This window comes from Phragmites australis, chromosome 5 (genome assembly GCF_958298935.1).
Source record: "Phragmites australis chromosome 5, lpPhrAust1.1, whole genome shotgun sequence".
In the NCBI taxonomy this organism is placed as follows: Eukaryota; Viridiplantae; Streptophyta; class Magnoliopsida; order Poales; family Poaceae; genus Phragmites; species Phragmites australis.
Genome location: NC_084925.1, coordinates 1,613,963 through 1,635,149, shown reverse-complemented (window position 1 = coordinate 1,635,149; position 21,187 = coordinate 1,613,963). Strand labels below are relative to the sequence as shown.

The following is a 21,187-nucleotide window of genomic DNA, read 5'->3' as shown; positions in this document are numbered from 1 at the left end:
AGCAGGCCAGGCCAGCTAGAGCTAGCTGATTAGCTTGTGCGTGCAGGAGGAGGAAGAAGGAGCAGCATCGCATCCTTGTGATCGAGCGCCGTCGCTGCTGGTGTACTGCTACTGCTACTGGCTGCCGCGCATGGCATGCATGGCGCGGTTCGCGTGAGCCGGCCGGCCCTGCCGCATGCAGCTTGCCGCCCCGGTTTCTCTTTCTGCTCTCTGCCGCTGCCTCAAGCTGGCAAGCTAGCTCAATGCAGAGCGTGTGTGTCGTGCTCCAGCAAGCCACGCGGAAGCAGCGTTTCGCTCCGCCTATGCCTTGTCCCGTTTGTTTTGCTGCTGCTGCATGCTATAGTGTAGTTCTACTGTTTTCTTGCTGAAACGAGTTCTGTGTTTTTAGACTGACAGTCTGAAACCATGCATGCGTTAAACTGTTACAGCTTCGATCGATTTCACATGTATGGAGATATGCGTCTGCATTTCGATCGAGTTCACATGTATGGTGCATCCATGCGTTCCCAGGAGTGGAAGTTGGTCGAGGATAAAGATGTACGAATAGATCATCTAAGTTTAAGTTCTCTGGATACAAATTTGAATATCTATTTTTAAAAATAGTTATGTGCATTAGAACGTCTTGTTGGTGGAAGTTATACTTCCATTATTAAAAAACTTGCATCGTCACTTTCTTTTTTTTCTTTCTTCTTCTTCTTTAAAAAATAGAGGCCGAGAGAGGGGTCTATTATTCTAATGGAAAGCACAGATACAACATTCCAGGACAAAAGAGGCCGGGCCGTGTTGAGATGCAACTGCAAGTTGGGCCCAAACACACACGCGAGGCTGGCCCAGCACTCTGGGCAATATCCATATGGACCGGGCCTGCTAGTAGCAGTAAGTGAAGTGAGGTGATTTTTTTTATTTCTATTTTTCAAATTATAGAAAAATATAATTCCGTTTGAAAAAATAGTTCAGAGGCCTATTTTTCAAAAAAATAAAAAAATATTTATTATAGAAAAGATGAGTGGATTCTCACGTTATTTTTTCCGCTATTCTCTTATCTAATAAAAACCTTAAAATTCAAATAATTTACTATTTTTACTATCTATTCTCGTTATCTAAGTATCTTCGTGTCATTACCGGCTAAGTATATATAAATCATTTTATTAATAAAAGTAAATGAAGAAATTAGGAAAGATTAGCGAATAAGCTCTTCCTTTTTATCTCGTATGAAATCATACTATGACACCACTCTCGATGTATTCGTTCAGCAGACTACTACGGTACATTCACATCTTCATAAGTTGAGTTCATGTTTTGATATTATTTCTAATATTTATGTTTTAGTTGAAATATAAAAATTAAAAAAAATCGAAGTGAGGTGAGGTGACGTGGCTCGGAGGCGTGCGTGGCAACTGCTGGAGTGGAGGCGCTCTCCCAAATCCTCTTCCCCTTTCCTTTCCCTGTGCGCTTTAAATCAAGCAACGCGAAGCGAAAAATCGCCAATAAATTGCGGAATTTCCAACGCTCTCGCAGCGGATTCCACAACCCCATCCCAATCATGCAGCATCGCGCGCAATCGGCGGCGGCGGCGGCGTTCAGGTGCGCTCTTTCCCGAGTCCAATCCCGTCATCTCCAACCCCCGCCCCCAAATCGCATTGCAGGTTTTCGGTTCCTGATTTTTCCCCCAAAATTTTTCATGCGTTCGGAGCAGGGAATAGCGATCGGATCGGCAAGGGTTTGGTTTCCCAGGATCGGCTCTGATTCGTGCCCGATCGGAGGGCGGCGGCGTCGTCGTCTTCTCGGGGGTAATCTGCCGCGCGTACCTCCTGGTGCGGGGATTTGTTTCTTTTCAGGATTTCGATTGTTGTTTGCCTCGTTCCTCGTGTGCATGGTGATTGGGTGTGGAAAATCCCTGTGATTCACCTCCCACTGCTTCTGTGCTCTTGGCAGGAGAGGAGTGGAATGGACGGGGAAGCGTTCCGGGTGGGTGGCCACTTGGGTTCTTCGCCCGCGCCCTACCCCTCAAACGCCATGGAGAATCCGAATCCGAATCAAAATCAGTTCATGTTTAATGCCAAGTCGGCGCCGCTGCAGCTGCAGCTGTTCGGAAGCGCCGCTGGTAAGATGGATAACGCGGCGGCTTATTGATTGCCGCGTAATTTTTCATGAGTCGAACCATTTACTAGCAGATTTGCAAGCGCTTTGCTGATTTGATTGTGTTTGTGGCTAGCATGAAGCCAAATTTGTGGATAACAATTATGCAAATTTTAGTCGAGCCTGCACATCGTATTGCCAGAATGGAGCTAATATCGGTGCATTAGTTGTATGTGTTCCTTAGAGTTTGCTAGCAGAACGTTAATGTGGGATTTTGGACCATCAAGATTTGCAGCCACAATTTTCCATCCCATCAGCTTTCTCTTCAGTTATATCAGTATCAGCTAATAATGCATGTAATAGGGGCGGGGGGGGGGGGATCTCCCCCACTGTCTTCCTTCAAAATGCATGTAATGCCAGCACAATTCATCCCACACAAGTGAGAATCATTTTGACCATTTTAACAATGAAAACACCCTACTTGCTACTAGCCATCATATTATCCTGGTGCTACCTTGATTTGCCATAGACCTACACATTAGCACCTATAGCTTCAATGAAACTAGTTAGCTGCACCATGTCTTCTTGCCACATCACTTAATTTTAGTTCCATTTTTTTATCGTAAAAAAACATTTACCTTTGTTTTATTGTCAATGCAGTTCCTGCGGTTGGTCCTGCTGGTTATTGTAATTACACTGGAAACAACCACCTTTCTGCTATGAATCAAGCAAGGAATACAAGCATTGATGCAGGGGATGAAAGGCAGCTCAAGCTCCAGATGTCCTTGAACAACTATCATCAACAGGATGCTGATCGGTTAGCACGTCTTGGCAATCCAAGTGCTGTATCAACTGGTCTAAGGCTGTCCTATGAGGATGATGAGCACAATTCGTCGATCACATCTGGTAGCGGAAGCATGTCCTTGTTGCCTACCACCATGTCTTTTGTTGATGATCTTATGGCTGAAATGGATAAAGAAAACAAAGAGATTAGCTATTACTTAAGACTTCAGGTAAATATTCCATGCAATTTCATTCATTGATCTAATCTTTGTTGTGGTGTTTGATGGGACATTAAGTGTGCAATATACCGACTAGAACTTGTTTACAAAAATGTTTTTATTCTGTTTAGTCCATCTTAGAAATATGACGCCTTGCACTATAATTGTGTTGGAATCGTTGGGTTATCCAAATATGTTGCTGTAGTTATAAGTTGCATTTACAAAATATATTGGCATGTTACAGGGTTTTGATTTTCCTCTTTTCAAGTTCTCACAGAACTTTCAATGTTACTTTCTAGCATGTTTTTTTAATATGTCCTGGCTCTCTATATTAGGGTCTATTGGTTTTAATATATCATGTTACAGGAAGTATATCACTTGGTTCTAATGTTCAAAGTAACTCGACCTTTGAATTATTAAGGTTTCTGGTTGTTAACCCCCCCCCCCCCCCCAAAAAAAAAGAACTGATTACTTCCTGTGACTCCCTTATTACCATATGGGAAGTGGAATTACATGAACAATCCGCATTACCATGTGTCTCTTTTTCCTACAGGCGGAACAAATTGGTAAGCAGATAAAAGAGGTGAATCAAAGGCAGCTGATATCATTCCTGGCAAATCTCGAACGAGCAGTAGGAAAGAAGCTGAGGGAGAAGGAACTGGAGGCGGAGGCCATGAACAGGAAGAGCAAAGAACTGAACGAGCAGATCAGACAAGTCGCCATGGAAATCCAGTCATTGCAGTCGGCCGCACTGTACAATCAGTCTGTTGCCAACAACCTTAAGAGCAAGCTCATACAGGTGGTAGCGCAGAACACCAACCTCACCAGAGAAGGTTCTGGCGATAGCGAAGAGGAGCACACAGCTTCCAGCCAGAACGTCAATGCTGCACCCAGTGGCTTCTTCCAATCGAGCCTACTCGGGAGCAAGAGCACGGCCGTGGGGCTGGGGGCTTGCAGGTCGTGCGGGGGAAAGGAGGCGTCAGTGCTGGTGATGCCGTGCCGCCACCTTTGCTTGTGCGTTGATTGCGAGAGGAATGCTGATGTGTGCCCTGTCTGCCGGTTCCCCAAGAGTGGAAGTGTTGAGATCAACATGTCATAACATCATATACATATCAAAGTGGACAAGCAATATACAAAAGTAACCCGCCCTCTCTCTCTCTCTATGGGTTGATGGTAAGCATACTCCAACAGTAGTGTAGATGTTAGCATGTTTTTCTTGAGAAGTTCTGAACCCAATCCAGCTGTAAGGTCACCTCACCCTCGTGGTTTCAGAAGCTAAAGGAAATCAGGTTTGCATCTCGCAATCCATATGCATGCTAATACATATATATTGCATCCCCCTCCTGGTTTTACTGATATATAAGCATGTCTTATGTCTAGCAGAACATATCTTTTAGCCGCTTAAATCTAACATGCTGCATATGACCTAAAGCTGTGGCTCTCTATTCTAGTCTTTTGATAACCTCTTTAGTAGCTCTTAGGAACATCAGAATTGAAAAGCAGCTCTAGTTTCATCAACACTGCAGGTAGCCTTGAATAATGATGTTTATGTTTATCTAGGTGCACAAAGAATGAGGATAATGATGAACCATTGGATTGTTTAATTGTTTCCGAAAAGAAGAAAAATCCAAGTGCTGAGATCATAGAGTGGAATCGTGATAGCTAGGATTGCAGTTGCAGCAGGAATGATGTGTGGAGCAAGCCGAGCACCACACGCAATGCTATGCAATGTGGCCGGGCAGGCAGGGCCAGGCCTAGTGCGAATGAAAAGGGTAGAGTGCATCTCAAGGTAGCACCTGAATTCCTGCTCATCGTTCAAAAAGGGTAGCGCCTGAATCGGCACCTGGACGCTGATGCATGCGTATGCACGCCGTATCCGAATGATCCATTATTGGCAACAGGGCGTGAGCACGAAATGTGGCCTGCTCTTTCTAACAGAAGCTCGAAAAATTCGTAGTGTTGTCATATCAACCAATTTTATCTTGTGCAAAGTTGGTTGAAGTGATAGCATTTTTCATCCTTTCTTTTGAAGAAGAAAATATTTTCGTCCTATCTATCTCTCGAGATCGTACTCGCTTGCTCGGTTGGTAGAGGGCGTAATCGAGCACCATGCTTGGCCGGACTCAAATCTAGGTGCACGGCTTTCTCTTGAGTGAACGTTTGAAAACAAAATCCCATTTTTTAGAGAGCTCGGCTCTCTAAAGAATCGATCGAGGCAAATAAAGCCTACTGGCGACTGATTGCAAGAATCCAGTTGAAGTCTCGCAATGGAGTCATGAGCAGTTCATGTCATGGCACTCGCGCAATCCCTGATAGTATCGGTAGTAGGCTTCACTGTTGGCTAGCGTGATCCCTGAAAAAATACGCATGTCGTAGGCCACCCACAATAATAGGAAGCCAACCAAAAGGGCCCCTTGTTATTTCATTTTATTTTATTGCAGAAAAAGGGCCATTGGCACATGTACTTGGTTGGCATTTGTGAAAAATTTCTGTTCGGTTCTAAAATGAAGATTGCCAATTAGTTGATATCTCAAAATAAATCTATGTGTATATTGTAAATTTATAAGCCATCGCAATGTCAAACAAAGCCTGACTTGCGTATCGCAACGATGCCTTCACGTCATATAACGTTGCATACGTTGATAGTAGGCTCACCAAAGTTGGTCATTTTTTCTCTCTTGGTGTAGCTTATATTAGTATTGCCTTGCAAGAAATTAGCAAATAGAAATGGACACCATCAAATGATGGAAAATGCCAAGGGAAAGGAGTGCCTTCTTTTCTTTTCTTTTCAGAGGATGAGTAAAGCATAAACCACACCTTTCTCTGTCTATCTGTCGCACGCACAATATTAGTCACTTGCACTTCAAGTCCTCCTCGTCCTCTTTCTTTCTCCTACTCGACTACTACTCGATCGATCTTCTCCTGTTCTGTACTATAAATTACCACACACTTGCAAGCCAAGGTATACGCATGCGCATGCATCCAATCATCTGCATTTCGCGCCATTAGACACGCCTTTGTTTAGACAAACAACTTCAGCAGCGTGCAATGGAGGCAGGGAGGAGGAGAAGCGCGAGAGTGATGCTGTTCTTGGTGCTGGTGATGGTGTTCGTGGCCGTGGAGAGGACGGCAGTGGGCGACGTCGACGGCGGCGGCGGTGGCGGTGGCGGTGGAGGTGAGGATAGGGAGTGGTTCTTGAAGCTGTGGACGGACGGGGGTGGAGAAGCTGAGGAGGATCACTTGAAGTGGGAGGAGGACGACGATGACGACAACGACGATGAGGAGGATCACATCATGATGCTAGGTACGGGGATCGGCCGGCCGCCGACGGGGAGGAACGTGGTGAACGTCGACAGCTTCGGCGCCGTGGGCGACGGCAACGCCGACGACACCGAGGTGCGTGCGTTGCAGCTCCTGGCTGCTAATCATCTCTGTATCTACTTGTGTTCCTTACAAGCAGAAATTCCATATGGAACAATTCAAATTCCTACATAAACTGGGGAAAAAATTCTATCGTTCCAAACGGGGACGAGGTGTACGTATGACACAAGAATATCGTGCGCGCGTCCATGAAAATGGCGAAGAACTTTTCGCTTTCAGAAACGTTTCTTGTTGACCATTTTTACTCCGGAAGATATGATGGATTTTAGGGTGTCCGTTCTCAAGATTACGAGGAACTGGTTAGTCAACTTGACGCATGCCCGATTAGTATTTGGCACAACGAAAATAGGTTGGGTGACCTCATCAATCAGAAAAGGTTGGATTAGCTAGCGATCTATATTTGCTGACAAGTCTGAATTTTCTTTTGAAAAGGAGACAAAAGACCATCCATTTGCGTTATGCGTATTCCAATTATGAGGCCATACATACATTTCTCTTTAGTGTGTGTGTTTGTTCTATGCTAGTGCGTCGAAGATGTCACCTATAACTGAAAGTTGAGACCAAGATTCAACAAACACGCAACTTTATTATTTTTTATAAAAAAACACATATCCTGGGTGCTTGATTTTTTTTTATTCCAAAAAGAAGACATATGCTGGGTATTTGATATAACGCAAGTACAAAGTTTAGCATTACTTGTGTCTTCATGCTATTATAAGTCTTCTCTTATATACTGAGTCATGTAAAAATGAGATGTTTGACTTGGTTTGTGGAGGTTTGATTTGTATCTTTACCTGTCGACAACAAGACATATATGCTGACTTTATCAATTTTCAGTAGGTGTTGTGTAGGTATAATGGTGTAAGTGTATATACGTCTATGAGTTGTTTGTATTGGTGTGTGTACACGTGTGTGTATATATATATATATGTTAATAGTGACAGTGGCATGAAACAGTAGGGATCCAGACGTTACGATTTCAGGGAGCCACACTTTGTGTGTGATGATGGTTTGATCAGTCCAGAAAAGGACCGGAGACCTGATGGCCATGCCTGCAGATACTCCCTCTGCATTGGCGGTTGCTTAGCTTCATCACTTTCTCTCATCCATCCGCCGCAGCGTGAAGATCTCGAATACACTTACACTTTCTGTCATTCAGTGCGTCAAGAAACGGAATATAATCTATTTCTTGCGTCAAGAAACGGAATATAATCTAATTTCACACGACTTGGCCGTTCCATTCGGATGAGCGCATCTCCGATCCTTTGTTTTTTTCTTTCCAAACAGTGTCAGAAGCGCTACCATCCAGTAAAGAAGAACAGTTTTTTTACATTAATAATATGCCACAAAAAATAATGTTGCTTGTTAGGCATTCCTGAACGCGTGGAAGACGGCGTGCTCGCTGGACAGCGCGGTGTTCTTGGTGCCCGGCGGCCGCCGCCGCTACAAGGTCGGCGCGAGCAAGTTCATGGGGCCGTGCAAGGAGAAGATGATCATTCAGGTGAGTGAAACAGACAGTGAGCAATCGATGCTTCCCTTCAGGAGGCAGTGCAAATCCAGTGAAGTAGTTCGTCCCGTGCAGATCCAGGGGACGATCGTGGCGCCGGAGGAGCCGTCGGAGTGGGACCCGCGGAGCCCACGGCTGTGGCTGCTCTTCTCGGGGCTCGTCGGCGCACGCGTCCAGGGCGGCGGCGTCATCGACGGCGCCGGCTCCAAGTGGTGGGCCAGCTCCTGCAAGATCAACAAGTCCAACGTAATTCCGTCCCCTTATTGATCGATCACTACTGAATGCTGCTTCAGAGCCAGAGATCCATCGTAGCTTGATGTCACTGACTGATGGACCATTTGCTCGTGCATGCTGTTCTTGCCGGCGAGCTTGCTTTCAGCCATGCAAACCTGCTCCCACGGTAAGAAAAAGAAGAAGAAACAACCGGTCTCGTCGATCGCTGGAGAATTCTGTTCGTGGTGACGCAACCGAATTGGAGCTGATTCGGATGGTTGGTTGCAGGCCTTGACGATCGACTCGTGCAGGGGCGTGAGGGTGAGGAGCCTGCGCGTGCAGAACGCGCAGCAGATGCACCTCACCGTGTCGCGGTCGCGGAACGTGCGCGTCGCGGGGCTGCACGTCGAGGCGCCGGCGGACAGCCCCAACACCGACGGGATCCACGTCGCCGAGTCCACCGCCGTCACCATCCAGAGCTGCCGCATCGCCACCGGGGACGACTGCATCTCCATCGCGAACGCGAGCTTCAACGTCCGGATGAAGAACATCGACTGCGGCCCGGGCCACGGCATCAGGTGAGTCCAAGCTGCTCTGCTCATGCATACATGCTACTACTGCTGTGCATACGCTGTTGCGTATTGTGACGGGTGCGCACCGCGATGGCGATGGCGACGGCGACGGCGGCGCGTGCGTGCGTGCAGCATCGGGAGCCTGGGGAAGGACAGCACGTTCGCGGCGGTGGAGAACGTGGTGCTGGACACGGCGAGGATCAGCCGGGCGCAGAACGGCGTCCGGATCAAGACGTGGCAGGGCGGCGCCGGTTACGTCCGCAACGTGCGTTTCTCCAACGTCGTCGTCGAAGACGTCGACCACCCCATCATCATCGACCAGTTCTACTGCGACTCCATGAATCCCTGCCACAACCAGGTCTGCTCATGCCGCCGCCTTCTCCGCGCCCACATGTCATCCACTCACCAAGGGTCCTTTTCTCTCTCTCTCGTGCGCGGATGCCTGGACGCAGACGTCGAACGTGCAGGTGAGCAACGTGGCGTACCGCAACATCAGTGGCACGTCGCGGCGCGCGGAGGCGATCAAGTTCGCGTGCAGCGACGCCGCGCCCTGCAGCGACATCGTGCTCAGCGACATCAACCTGCTGCGCGGCGACGGCGGCGCGGGCGAGGTGCAGGCCGTCTGCAACTGCGCCACGGGCGCCGACTACGGCCGCGTCCGCCCCGCCGCCGACTGCCTCAGGAGCAGCACATGCGGCGGCGCGCCCGACGACCACACCGACGAGGACGACGACCATGTCGAGGCCATCCCGCACACCGAGCTCTGAGCTCAGATGCTCGTCGCTCTTGCTGTCATGCATGGATGCTAAGACCAATACTTACTTAACAAACTCTTTTAACTCTGACGTGTGTTAAATAACTGCCTGTAATTCTACCAATATCTTTTGTGTTTACCATGCGTTTTGTACAAATTATTACATAAAGATTGGCACCTATGACACGATGCGAGAACGCGATGGTGGAGCGTTGCTGTTCATCCCGGCACTAGCGGAGGGTAAAAATACCTGTTTTAGAAGAAAAAAAAGGCCCTTATCGGTAACTGAGGATCTATTTGACAAAGCTCTAGTTTTAAAAATTATTATAGTTAGGTATTTTTTAACTCTAGAGATTTGTAGAGTTAGAGTTATAGGTATACCGAGAGTGTTTGGTAAGCTATTTTATTTCTATTTTAATTTAAAAATAAAAATTTAAATTATTTTATCTTAGCTTATAAATATAAAATGTGATGTGAAGCTGGAGTTGGAGCTCAACGAAACTGTGATGGGTAAATGAAATACATCACCCGCTGGCGTCTCTCACCGCCCGATCTCTTTTCTGCGGCCAGGATGCGCGCCAGGCTGCCCAGCCGACGGCCCACTAGCTTTCTCTCGGCCCACGAGGATAGCATCGGCCCATTAGTCTTCCCGGCCCGCTGCATCGGCCCGCTTCGTTCTCGTGCCCGCGGCGGTGGACCCCAACTAGATACCAACGACGGTACAGATCTCGTCACCGTCGATCGGACGGCCGTCATCGATCGACGCCTGACTCCAATAATTTTTTTTTCTGCGGCATATCCCCGTGTGGCCACCGCCGCCGCCTCGGCGACGTGCGGCTTCTTCCTCCCCTCCCTCCACTTCCTTTCCATTCCCCGTGACGTCACCAACCACCGCCACTGCACCAGCCGCCTCTCTCCGACCCCACCAAACCACACGTCCCGAGGCGGAGGAAGGGAGAGGGAGGGAGGGCAATGGCGGTGGTGGGCGTCCTCGCGCTGCAGGGCTCCTACAACGAGCACATGGCCGGTAGGTAATCCGATCCCGTCGCCTCCTCCTTGAGCTGCTTGCGGGTGTTCGTGTTATTGATTTCGCCGGCCGGGGGTGTGTATGTGCGCAGCGCTGAGGAGGATCGGGGTGAGGGGGATGGAGGTGCGCAAGCCGGAGCAGCTCCTCGGCGTCGACTCGCTCATCATCCCCGGCGGCGAGAGCACCACCATGGCCAAGCTCGCCAACTACCACAACCTGGTGGGAGGGTCCTTCTCGTTCTGCTCTACTTGTTTCTTTTCGCCCCGTAGATGATTGGCTTGTTGGTGACATGACTCGTGGTTCTGCGTGCTTGTGTTGATTGGCGAATACCGAGAACTGGTTGATGAGTTGGGTGTGTGCTGATATGGTTTGCTATCAGAGCTGGTGGTGGGCTCTGAAATGGGTGTATGAATCGTGATATACTGATATGATAGGTTATTTGAAGGACGATGGGATATTGGATAAGAAAAAACAGACTTAGAACTCGATTGTTGAGTGGATAATGTTCTTTCTTGGCTACCAAAAGAAAAACCGAATCAATTGGGCTAGTATAAATTATTGGTTGCATAACCATGTTACTCTATCTCAAAGTGGTTAACACGATTTTGGTTAGGCTAGGCTAAAAATTGCTATCTCCCAATTCTGGTAGAAACTATGAATATCCTTTTGCCCCTACCTTCTACGAAGGAAGGGTGATTGTCTTTTCCTGAAGACTGCCGGTTCTTGTATTGCATTTGCACTATCTCAATTTCTCTATACCTGTGATTGTATATTTCTTACCTGCTTATTTACTTTCTACTAATGAACACCTGCTTATTTACTTACGCGTTGCAAAATTTCACTTCATCTGCTATGCAGTTTCCTGCACTTCGAGAGTTTGTTGGTGCAGGAAAGCCTGTCTGGGGAACCTGTGCTGGGCTCATCTTCCTTGCAAACAAGGCAGTAGGTGTGTGGGTCACGAATCAACAATTGCTTTAAAAAATATATATCTTATGAATACCTGTTAAAAGAATGTCATGATAGGTGAGTAGTGTTATTTACTTGCAGGGCAAAAATCAGGAGGGCAGGAACTTATTGGAGGACTAGATTGTACTGTCCACCGTAACTTCTTTGGGAGTCAGGTAAGTTTTGAGAAACATGTTGTCCATTTGATGGCCGGATTATTGGTAATGTCAAGTGTATGCTTAAAAGTTTATGAGATAAATAAATACGACACCATGATTGATTACAAACTGTTTCTCTTGTAGCTTCAAAGCTTTGAGACAGAGCTTTCTGTGCCAAAACTTGCAGAGAAGGAAGGTGGGAATGATACATGCCGTGGTGTATTTATACGGGCACCTGCTATATTGGAAGTAGGTTCAGATGTTGAAATATTGGCTGATTGCCCTGTTCCCTTCGACAGACCCAGCATAACAATAACATCTGGGGAGGGTGTTGAGGTTTGCATATTGCTCACTTGACTATAATATTGCAATGGTGTGCGAATTATGACATTCTGGTATCTTTCAAGCGTGGAGCACTTGTTATTTCTACTCGTGTTCATAGTTGCTCAGGCTGAACTTCCAAGTTGCTTCTAGTCCTTCTTCAATGAGCAGTGATTATGGTGTTTGGCTGTATATATGTTTGCTCTTGCCGTTTTCTGGGAAAATATTCCCAAGATGAGTTACTAGATGTGGACATATTTTCATGTAGTGTGTTGAATGGTACCTTGTTGTATAATCTGTTTGTACATTTGAGTTGGTATTGATACCTGACATGCTAATTTTAACTCGTCGCAAATCAAATTTTCAGAGGAACAGAGTAATGAGTGCAATTACCACAGTGGTTCCTATTTGATTGTTTAGGACATAACCAGTCTTCTAAAGCATCTGTGTATCCACTTCCTTATCACTCAGTCACTGTGATATTTATCCTGTTGATTTGTTGCATGCCTGCATCAGATGCATTTATCTAATTCTACCTTTTTGTTATGCCTAGCATTTAGTACCTTTTGTTGGTAAAAATGTGTGTTACCACATGAGTAACAAATACCGTGATGAATTCCTTATTGAAGATTGGCAACATACTTGAGTTGCCAGTCTTGCAATAGTTCGTTGCATATTCTGAGTCAGGTCTGCATCTATTTTGTCAACTGACCTGCAGTTCTCTTGGCAGGAAGAAGTGTATTCCAAAGATCACGTAATTGTTGCAGTACGGCAAGGGAACATCCTTGCCACCGCTTTTCACCCAGAATTGACATCAGACTCCAGATGGTAAGCACTTTTGTTTTATACTGTTTCATGCATTTGCCCAGCGGCTTAGCGCTCCTGATTCTGACCCTAAAGCCCATGCGCTATGCTCCTTGGTAGGCATCGCTTCTTCTTGGACATGGATAAAGAATCCCATGCAAAGGCTTTCTCTGCGTTGTTGTTATCATCATCTTCAAGAGATGAAGAAAACGCGCCAACGAATAAGCCTCTTGATATGCCCATTTTTTAGTAGCACTGGAAAGAAGACGGTCAGAACATTGAAGAAAAGAAAACGAAGAAACTGACAATTTTTACCATTCAGTTGGTGACAACAACCCAGTTGAGCATCTGTTATGCTCTGTCATCATGTGTCATTTATATCAAACTGTATACCAATTAAAATAATGATGGTGTCTGTTGTTGTACGCAAATCCTCAGATAAAGCAAATGGCGTTCTGGAAATTGTAATCTTGCTGTACAAATAGAAGCTGGTCAGCTGAATATATGATATTTCCTTCTTTATCTGCAGTTGATCAAAGACTACTGTTTCCATTTTGTGCCACAAGACGTTGGTGTTTGTTCCTCCTTTTCTCAGCTGTTTGTTAACTAAATTTTAAATGTTTGGCAGATGAAAAGATATCAGAGAACATAAGTGAAGGACATTTCATGGAAACAACATTGTAGATTTGTTCAAATTCGCGCGATAAAGCCATAAAAACATCCTAATTTGTCACTGCTTTGTGCTTGCCGACCATTACTGTACCAGCACCTATGAAATACAGGGACCGTTTGCAGTAAATCACTCTCTCCGGTCAAAAATATTTGACATTTTAGACATGATCTAATTTCTAATATGTAACTTTGATCACTATTTTTTATTATAATATAATTATAAGTTATAAAAGTAGTTTTTTAGTAAATCTACACATACAATTTTTATGGTTCTAAACTAAATATTTTAAAAGTTATTAATAATCAAAGTTTGATCAGATCTTATTCAAAATATCAAATATTTATAACTGTAGGGAGTGACTCTCTAATAAAAAGAAACGCAAGGTCCTAAATGCAATTATGCAGAAGCGCTCGGTCTCGCACCCCATCCCGGGTCTCCATTTTTAAAAAACTCGAGCCCGTACCTAAACCCCCAAAACCCTAGTCGAGCTCGAAGCGAGCGAGCGCGGAGGAGAGAGAGAGAGAGGCTCCACCCACGGCTATGGCGGCGGTGGCTAGGGTTTTCCGCGGGTGCCGGTTCCTCATGTCCCCGGCGGGCGCGGCAGCGGCGGGGGGCAAGAAGCCCGTCGCGGCGGCCGCGGGGGCGCAGGTGACCAAGGCCGATGCCACGGCGGCGCAGGTGACCAAGGCCGATGCCACGGCGGCGAAGGTGAACCGCGGGATCATGAAGCCGTTACCGGTCTCCGACGCGCTCCGCAAGTTCGCCGGCGGCGCGCCCGAGGTCTCCCGCCCCGGCGCCGTCAAGCTCATCTGGGCCCACATCAAGGCCCAAGGCCTCCAGGTAGCGCGCATCACTATCACCACCACTCCTCTTGCCGGTTGCTAGTACCCCAGTACCTTTCACTATTCACTGAGTAGCCTCTAATCTATCTGTTCGTGCATCTAGTTTTGTGACCTCGCCCTTATGATGTACTAGCTATTTGTGCGTTGTTTCGATTGGATTGGGATTCGAGGGTAAGTAAACCCATTTTGGTGGGTTGGTTTAGGGTTTCGCCCGTGCTACCGATTCTATTGGTAAGGTTGGGATTTGGTAGAGGTAGTGGTGACGGATTTGGTGTAGGTAGGTATTCGGATTGTTGCCAATTTGTGCATTTTTTGCTTCTGTATCCGAGTTGGGAAAATGCCCAAAGGTTAAGGACGAGTGGACAACCCTTTCTAGTTCAGAAGCTCTGGTGATCTCAGTAGTTCCTGGTTCTTTTGTTAAGAGCAAGTCTCCTGTTCATGTTTGCGGTGATCTAGTTTGGTGTAGTTAGCTTACCATTCCTTGTTCATTTGTTGTTCCTTTTGTAGAATCCTTATTTCAACTGCATACCGAATTACCGATAGTATATTGCCTGATTTGCTAATGTTATAAAGGTGTACTTTGTTTGTTTTAGCAAATAACAAAGCAGGCTGCATTGCTGTTCAGATTTTTCTTGTTGAGTTAATTCATTAGTTGTGCTTAACCTGAAAAGCTGGACAAAGAAGCACATTCTTTCTACACATATGTGATTTTGCCATTCTAATTGGAACTCAACACACTTAAGTGCAATATGTAATTTTTCTTCTCGTAGTGGTTTGTGTAACATGTCTAATGTATTTTGTGTGTTTTGACGACTGCCTTATAAAATACACCATAGATGTTTGTTTTACTGAATATTGCGCTTAACTGTGGTGGTACATTTAGGCAAAATTGGATTCAGATTACCTACATTTCTGTATTTAAGTGCTTCTCATATAATTCCATTCTGCACTCGCAATGGTATTAACCACAGTATTTACTTGAATTAGAGCATGCTTCTCTTAGTCTCTTGGCTGCTTTATTAGTATTCAGATAAAAACTCAGTAGCTCATGTACACTGGCCGCCTCATTATACCAATGTGCTATAGACTTTTGCATCAAACAGTTTGTGTCAGGTACTGAGAAATCACTCTTCATGATTTGCAGAACCCAGCAAACAAAAAGGAGATAAACTGTGATGAGAAGCTCAAAAGCTTGTTTGGTGGGAGGGACAAGATTGGGATGATGGAGATCTCCAAGCTACTGAGCCCTCACTTCGTGAAGAACTAACTAAAGCAGTCAATGGAGCCAGCAAATAGTGTTTTGCGGCTAAGACTTGTGTTGGGTAGCCTCTATTGTGAATTTGTGATCCATGTTAAGTCCAGTTCCCACTAGGTAGTTAAGCCAAAGTCGGTGGTGGTTGTTCAGACTCTGTTCAGCATTCGTGTTGTGTAAAAAGGATTCCCAGTGTTTTCACTGCGTGTTGCTCCTGCGATCCTGCGAGGGCTTTTGCATGCACATTGATGCGGGAAATGTATGTTTAGTCTGCTAATGTCTTCTTAGTCGTATATTCATGCTGGTCTGGTTGCAGGGAAATGACTTGTGATCAAGCATTATGGTCAAGTCACATGCGCGATATTGCATTCTGGAGGGTTTAAGTATAATGTCTTCTTACACGCATGTTAACCATGATGGTATTCTTTGCGTGGTTATGTTCTATGGCTGTGCTGACATACTCTGTTTTTGTTGTTTCCGCTGGGTCAGCAACCCAGCTTTTGATATGACTATGAGCATTCGAATCGGCGGTTCTTTTATCTTGTTATCCCTTTACAAAATAGAATTCCTCTTTCAAGAGGTTTTGGTTCATCGGTATGTTGAATATTCCAGAGTTGAACTGTCCTCTGTACAGTGAGCGATGCTCTACAGTAAGAAATTCCAGTGATGATCCATTATATTTGGACAAAAGATCAGAGTAAAGTTGTGTACAGAAGCCAAAGACATACATTTGCTTGCTGCTGTTCAGGATTTACGTTGCTATTATGCCAATGAACGACGCTACACAACATGGCATGGCCCGCGGGGACCTGATGGCATTTCTAGCTGGACACACTTCCAGTTCCAGCATCGGTAGCCTTCTGCTCACGTGTATCAACTCAGCTGAGAAGGTGATGCACCCACTGCTCGAGGATTGCCGGAGATCCATACCAGGGCCTCTGTTCATCATCAGAGCCTACAGGGGAGTGGTACACGCCGTCCAAGCTTATATTCAGTGCACCCTCCAGATGCGCCGACATTTCTGGAACGACGCCGTCGCCCCACACATCCGCACGGCCACAAACCTGGTTGATGAGAAATCGACATTCTCAATTGATTCACAAGATTGTGCTTCTATCGCAGCCGGTCAATCAAATCTCCCCTTCCCTTAAAAATAAATAAATAAGTGTCTGCACCTGTTTGTACCCTTGTCCGACGAACCGGGCTCTCAAGGTGGCTCTTGATGGAGTAGGTTTGTCATTGGTACTGATAATAACAGCCTCGCCTCCGTCTGCAGGAGTGTCCACTGCGAGAATCTCATCCGAAGCAACTGTGGGGTTCCCCAGAACAGGAGTACCTTGAATGTACCTGCCGAGACGATGTGAGATGGTATGATATATGCGCGCATGAACAGTAACTTCGGCCTGTAACACGTGGTTGGTTTGATAGTTTGAATCAGGTTCGGTTTAGGAGATAAGATAGAGTTTTATTAGTTTAAATAAGGAGAGAATTAGACATAAGATTAAGAGATAGAGTTAGATTTAAACTAGAGATAAGATTAGAGATAGAGTTTATTTGAATGGAGTTTTTGTAGACCGGCTGGCCGGCTATATATACGTGGCATTGCGCCTAGATCAAATGAAGCAAAAGAAGAATTAATCAGTCTCCTCCTTTTCCCAATCTATGGTTTAATCCCTCCCTTAATAGCTAATGTCGCCTAGCAGCAGGTGTTTACCCTAACACTTTGGTCATCAAACAAAGATTCTTGTTGGAGTCTGAACTAGCTCATATGTTAATGTCACAAGCAAAAAAAATGTGTGTTCATTTTAGGGAGATTTTTTTATTTATTTTAGCTAACTTAAGATTACCAGCTTCAGCCTAAATGCTCATTCTTTGGTTAAGTTCAGGTCTGACAACAGCAATATTCCTGAGCATTACATTAGATTTGCCACTCCTTTATTTTGCGATTCATCCACAATGAAATGATTTAGCAGTTTCACATCGTCAGGGAGATAAAATGTCAGACAAACCTTAACAAAGTTCAATAATAAGATCAATGTGGAAGCAGTCAAGCACAACCTGAAATCAATAGCCAGAAGAAAGGTACCTTCCAGCAATGCACACATATCTTAGTTCAGGTGTATAAACTGCTGGAGCACAATTCTTCTGGACATAGTCCAGTAGTCCTCTAGTCTGGTCAATTACCCCAGGTACACCTTTTGGAGGAGGCCTAATAATTATAGAAAGGAAAGGCAGAAAGGGGATCAGATCAAAGAAAAGTACGCTCTGCATTTCATTTTGACACTATTGCACGAATTGCTAAAATTTATTGTTTCATATACATTATACATATTGATTTTTTGTATGGCTCCACAAGTAGAAATAGGCTAAAACAGTCGAGAGATCTTTAACCTATAAGCATATCTTCTGAATATATGAAATTAAAGCAGGATACTAGTTTTTTCTTTTAAATATCCGCATGATTGTAAGAACATAAGTTTGGTTTGGGTAGGAGCAAAGAAAAGGTCAATGTTACAGCAAGACGAAGTGCTAATAAGTCTAATTTCACATCTGCAAGGTAAGAATCAAGGAATTTTTTATTTGCAAGAAAACACAAATTAAAATAATGAGCCACTAAGCTTAGACTACTTCAATTCAAGCACGAATCATCATGAAAGAAACAGTACAAGTGAGGCGTGCCAAGTGTGAGCAGTAAGCTTATGTCAGAAGCCTCAAACTCTTCCATGTACACGCGCGCAAGCCAGCCCCCAGCTGAATGCCCTATCAGTGTTATCTTCCCATCTGCAAATAGCAACACGGCTCAGAATTAAGATAAAGCTTCTTACTTTCACAACATTGACCTTTATATTCCACGGGGCAGCTTCACACTGGCATTAACAATTAAAATCTACCCCCAGTTTCAAGATTTGAAGTACTTGCAACAATAAATGTAGAATAGGTGAGTGATTCATACACAACATCCCTTTCTTTTATTGAGGGTTCTAGCAATTGATATCCTTTCGCAGATAATTGAAATGCAATTTCGTGATCTGGATCTTTAATTGTTGGAAACTTCTCAAGCTCTTCTGCCAAGCCTTGATTAATGAACCTACAAAATCCCTTAAATTGGATCTGACTAAATCCGGGTATTGTGGACATTCCCTCATTTCCATTCCGGAGCATCTTAATCTTAAGTTTCCTATTTATCGAAGAAAAATTCCATTATCAACTCACTCTTCATCAATCCGTATGGATCAATGTATGCTACTACTTCCATGCGACAATTCTAAATACTTCTCTACAGATTAGTGGTCAAAGTTAAGTTAGTTTGATCAGTCTAAGTTCTAGAACGGCTTCATCCATCCTTTGTATATATTTCTGAATAGGGGAGGTACAGTAGTAGTAAGATATTCTGAAGCCTTGTACAGACTTCAACTGCATACCCTAAATACCAAAACTTTCCTTGCTAGTATATACCAAAGGCATGGCCCTGCTTTTATCGAAAGCATAAGAAACATGCTGGGAGTACCAGCTCACAATTTTGGTTCAGAAAAGGCATCATGCTAGATATCGAATTCTCTGCACAGCAGTAGAACCGATTCTCAGCTCACCAAAACTCCGCCATGACTATCCCCAGCTTCATCCAAATACCATCTAACCATGCTCTAACCAAAATCAAACCAAACCGACAATCCCAGTATTGCTCCCCAGTTTACTTACTAGTAATCACTAGCCACTAATGGTTGCCAGATTTATTCTTGGACTGGGAAGACACAAACCTTGAGCGCACAGTTCCCTCGCCTCAGACACCGCTTCGTCCACCCTCTTCAGGTACCTGCAATGCAAGCAAGGTGTTCGGTGAATCGCCTTAACTCTGATTCTAAACAAGCATCGCGTTCGTGCTCGACGGAATGCGCCAGAGAGGAGCTACTTAGTACTTACCAGTCAAGAACGGGGCGCGGGCGGAGTTTGCCTCGCCAGTAGTTGGCGTCGGCAAGCCCGGCGGCGTTGCGGAGCCAGTCGGGGCGCGAGACCCGCGCCACGACTGCCGCCGGCAGGCCGTGGTCGTCCCGCAGCGCCGCCGCGAGCCGCGCGTAGTCGCCCGTGTTGTTCCCGAGCCCCTGCGCCACTACGACGACACACGCCGCGCGTCACGCACAGGCAAGCAAGGTACGCGCGAGGAGGTGAGAGGAGAGGGAACATGTGGGGAAGGGCGCAACTGGGAGGATGACGGCCGGCCGCGGGGACGTGGACGTGGCGCCTGCGTTGGAGGCGAGGACGGCACACGGCCGCGGCAGCAGGAGGAGGGAGAGCACGGCCATGGCGCTGGAGTGGCTCGCCGTGGCGCCGCGTGCGCCTTTCGAAGCGAGCTCGCTCGTAGCGATAGCGCAGTGGTGACCGTGAGGGCTGAGGTTTTTTCAAAAAGATGATTTTAAAAATTACAATTGAAAATTTGCTTATAAAAAACTATTTTTAAATTATCTTTTCATATGAAAAAAAATTATAATATATATAATATCTCTCAGAACCTTATCTCTTAGAAACTTAAAAATCTAGTTTCTAATTTATAATAATAATGATGATTTTTATTTCTAAAAAGTCATTTTCAAAAATAACCTATTTTATTTAATTTTAGTAGCGAAGCTACACCAAACAAGGCCTGAGCCTGCGACTACCAGCTGATCCACCGCACGCATTCGTGGTCGTTGGACCATGGGTGGATGGCTACGATTAAGTTACGAGTTGAAAACAAACGAAAATCAAATCGGCCCTCCTGTTTCTCCACCATGGTTGATCATTGATCGCTCGATAGAATCTCTCGACTAGCAGAACCAGATTTCTCGCCGGCATCGTCCACACTGTTTAGGCTGTGTGCACTGTCCGATGCAGAGGCTAGAATTGTATTCCACTATTTTAAAAAATCACGCATTTTTAGAGTTTCTTGCCCGGATCGCCCACATTACTGCTGAAGTTTCTCCCTAGGATTACCAGGATTGAGATCCTAAAGTCATCGCGCTACAGTGTTTTAAACAGTAAAACGTGAGTGATGCTACAACCATCAAAACACTTTGAATAGCTTATTCGTGTACTGTACAGATCAGAACAACTATACTACAGGAGATAAATTACATTACCCTTTTAGCTGAAATGATCCTATTAGATTATAATTATGATTTTAATGATTAATAATAATATAGTTATTAAGCTAATATATTTATAAAAATATATGTTGTTGGTCTCATAGATGCAATACATCAAGAAGCTACTATAGTTTGGATAAAGTTTGATTGAATTGGATAAGTTCAAAGAGAATCAGTCTCAACAGAAGGTGCGGTGCAAAGAAGTTTACACTTATCGAAGTATTGTGTATAGAGGCTGATAGCCTTACCGTATAGTCCGGTGCTCTGTATGTTAAACACATCAGAGTATTTCTGATAAAGGGAGAGAAGGCTGAAGACTTCATCGGATAGTCTAACGATCTACACAGAGTAACATTAGAGTATTTCTTACAGAGAAGAATGCGAGTGCACAAGACTGAAGATCAACACACTAGAAGGCTCGGTGCTTGTTTTGTGCACATCGGAGTATAGCACCGGAGCATTTCTTGCAGAGGCAACTGCAAGTGCTGAAGAATGAAGTTCAACTCACTAAATAGTCCGGTGATCATAGAGATAGTTG

General features: G+C 45.2%; 5 protein-coding genes across 7 annotated transcripts; 4 read left to right on the top strand and 1 right to left on the bottom strand.

Annotated features, from left to right (window-relative positions):
* The first annotated feature begins 1,406 nt into the window (after positions 1-1,406).
* On the top strand, positions 1,407-5,138 carry LOC133918300 (BOI-related E3 ubiquitin-protein ligase 1-like). 2 transcript variants are annotated; one of them, XM_062362113.1, is made up of 5 exons: positions 1,407-1,584; positions 1,697-1,790; positions 1,936-2,104; positions 2,740-3,092; positions 3,634-5,138. In XM_062362113.1, the coding sequence occupies exons 3-5, from the start codon at positions 1,948-1,950 to the stop codon at positions 4,177-4,179; spliced, it is 1,056 nt and encodes a 351-aa protein (XP_062218097.1). In that variant the 5' UTR covers positions 1,407-1,584; positions 1,697-1,790; positions 1,936-1,947; the 3' UTR covers positions 4,180-5,138. The 2 variants fall into 2 exon arrangements, with proteins under 2 accessions (XP_062218097.1, XP_062218096.1); XM_062362112.1 differs by having other exon boundaries at positions 1,408-1,584; positions 1,697-1,814.
* Positions 5,139-5,277: 139 nt separating this feature from the next.
* Positions 5,278-9,600, top strand: LOC133918299 (probable polygalacturonase At1g80170). Its single transcript, XM_062362111.1, has 7 exons — positions 5,278-6,476; positions 7,831-7,962; positions 8,044-8,214; positions 8,348-8,368; positions 8,470-8,759; positions 8,886-9,111; positions 9,206-9,600. The coding sequence occupies exons 1-7, from the start codon at positions 6,129-6,131 to the stop codon at positions 9,518-9,520; spliced, it is 1,503 nt and encodes a 500-aa protein (XP_062218095.1). The 5' UTR covers positions 5,278-6,128; the 3' UTR covers positions 9,521-9,600.
* A 724-nt stretch (positions 9,601-10,324) lies between these two features.
* LOC133918298 (probable pyridoxal 5'-phosphate synthase subunit PDX2) lies at positions 10,325-13,284 on the top strand. The gene is made up of 7 exons (XM_062362110.1): positions 10,325-10,534; positions 10,626-10,753; positions 11,393-11,480; positions 11,582-11,655; positions 11,782-11,973; positions 12,689-12,786; positions 12,883-13,284. The coding sequence occupies exons 1-7, from the start codon at positions 10,480-10,482 to the stop codon at positions 13,010-13,012; spliced, it is 765 nt and encodes a 254-aa protein (XP_062218094.1). The 5' UTR covers positions 10,325-10,479; the 3' UTR covers positions 13,013-13,284.
* A 577-nt stretch (positions 13,285-13,861) lies between these two features.
* On the top strand, positions 13,862-15,806 carry LOC133918297 (upstream activation factor subunit UAF30-like). Its single transcript, XM_062362109.1, has 2 exons — positions 13,862-14,275; positions 15,422-15,806. The coding sequence occupies exons 1-2, from the start codon at positions 13,976-13,978 to the stop codon at positions 15,542-15,544; spliced, it is 423 nt and encodes a 140-aa protein (XP_062218093.1). The 5' UTR covers positions 13,862-13,975; the 3' UTR covers positions 15,545-15,806.
* Positions 15,807-16,175: 369 nt separating this feature from the next.
* Positions 16,176-19,922, bottom strand: LOC133918296 (uncharacterized). 2 transcript variants are annotated; one of them, XM_062362107.1, is made up of 7 exons: positions 19,729-19,922; positions 19,451-19,629; positions 19,288-19,343; positions 18,196-18,310; positions 17,616-17,738; positions 16,705-16,876; positions 16,176-16,593 (listed from the first exon to the last, which is right to left on the bottom strand). In XM_062362107.1, the coding sequence occupies exons 1-7, from the start codon at positions 19,828-19,830 to the stop codon at positions 16,408-16,410; spliced, it is 933 nt and encodes a 310-aa protein (XP_062218091.1). In that variant the 5' UTR covers positions 19,831-19,922; the 3' UTR covers positions 16,176-16,407. The 2 variants fall into 2 exon arrangements, with proteins under 2 accessions (XP_062218091.1, XP_062218092.1); XM_062362108.1 differs by having other exon boundaries at positions 19,451-19,637; positions 19,729-19,868.
* Between the last annotated feature and the right edge of the window lie 1,265 nt (positions 19,923-21,187).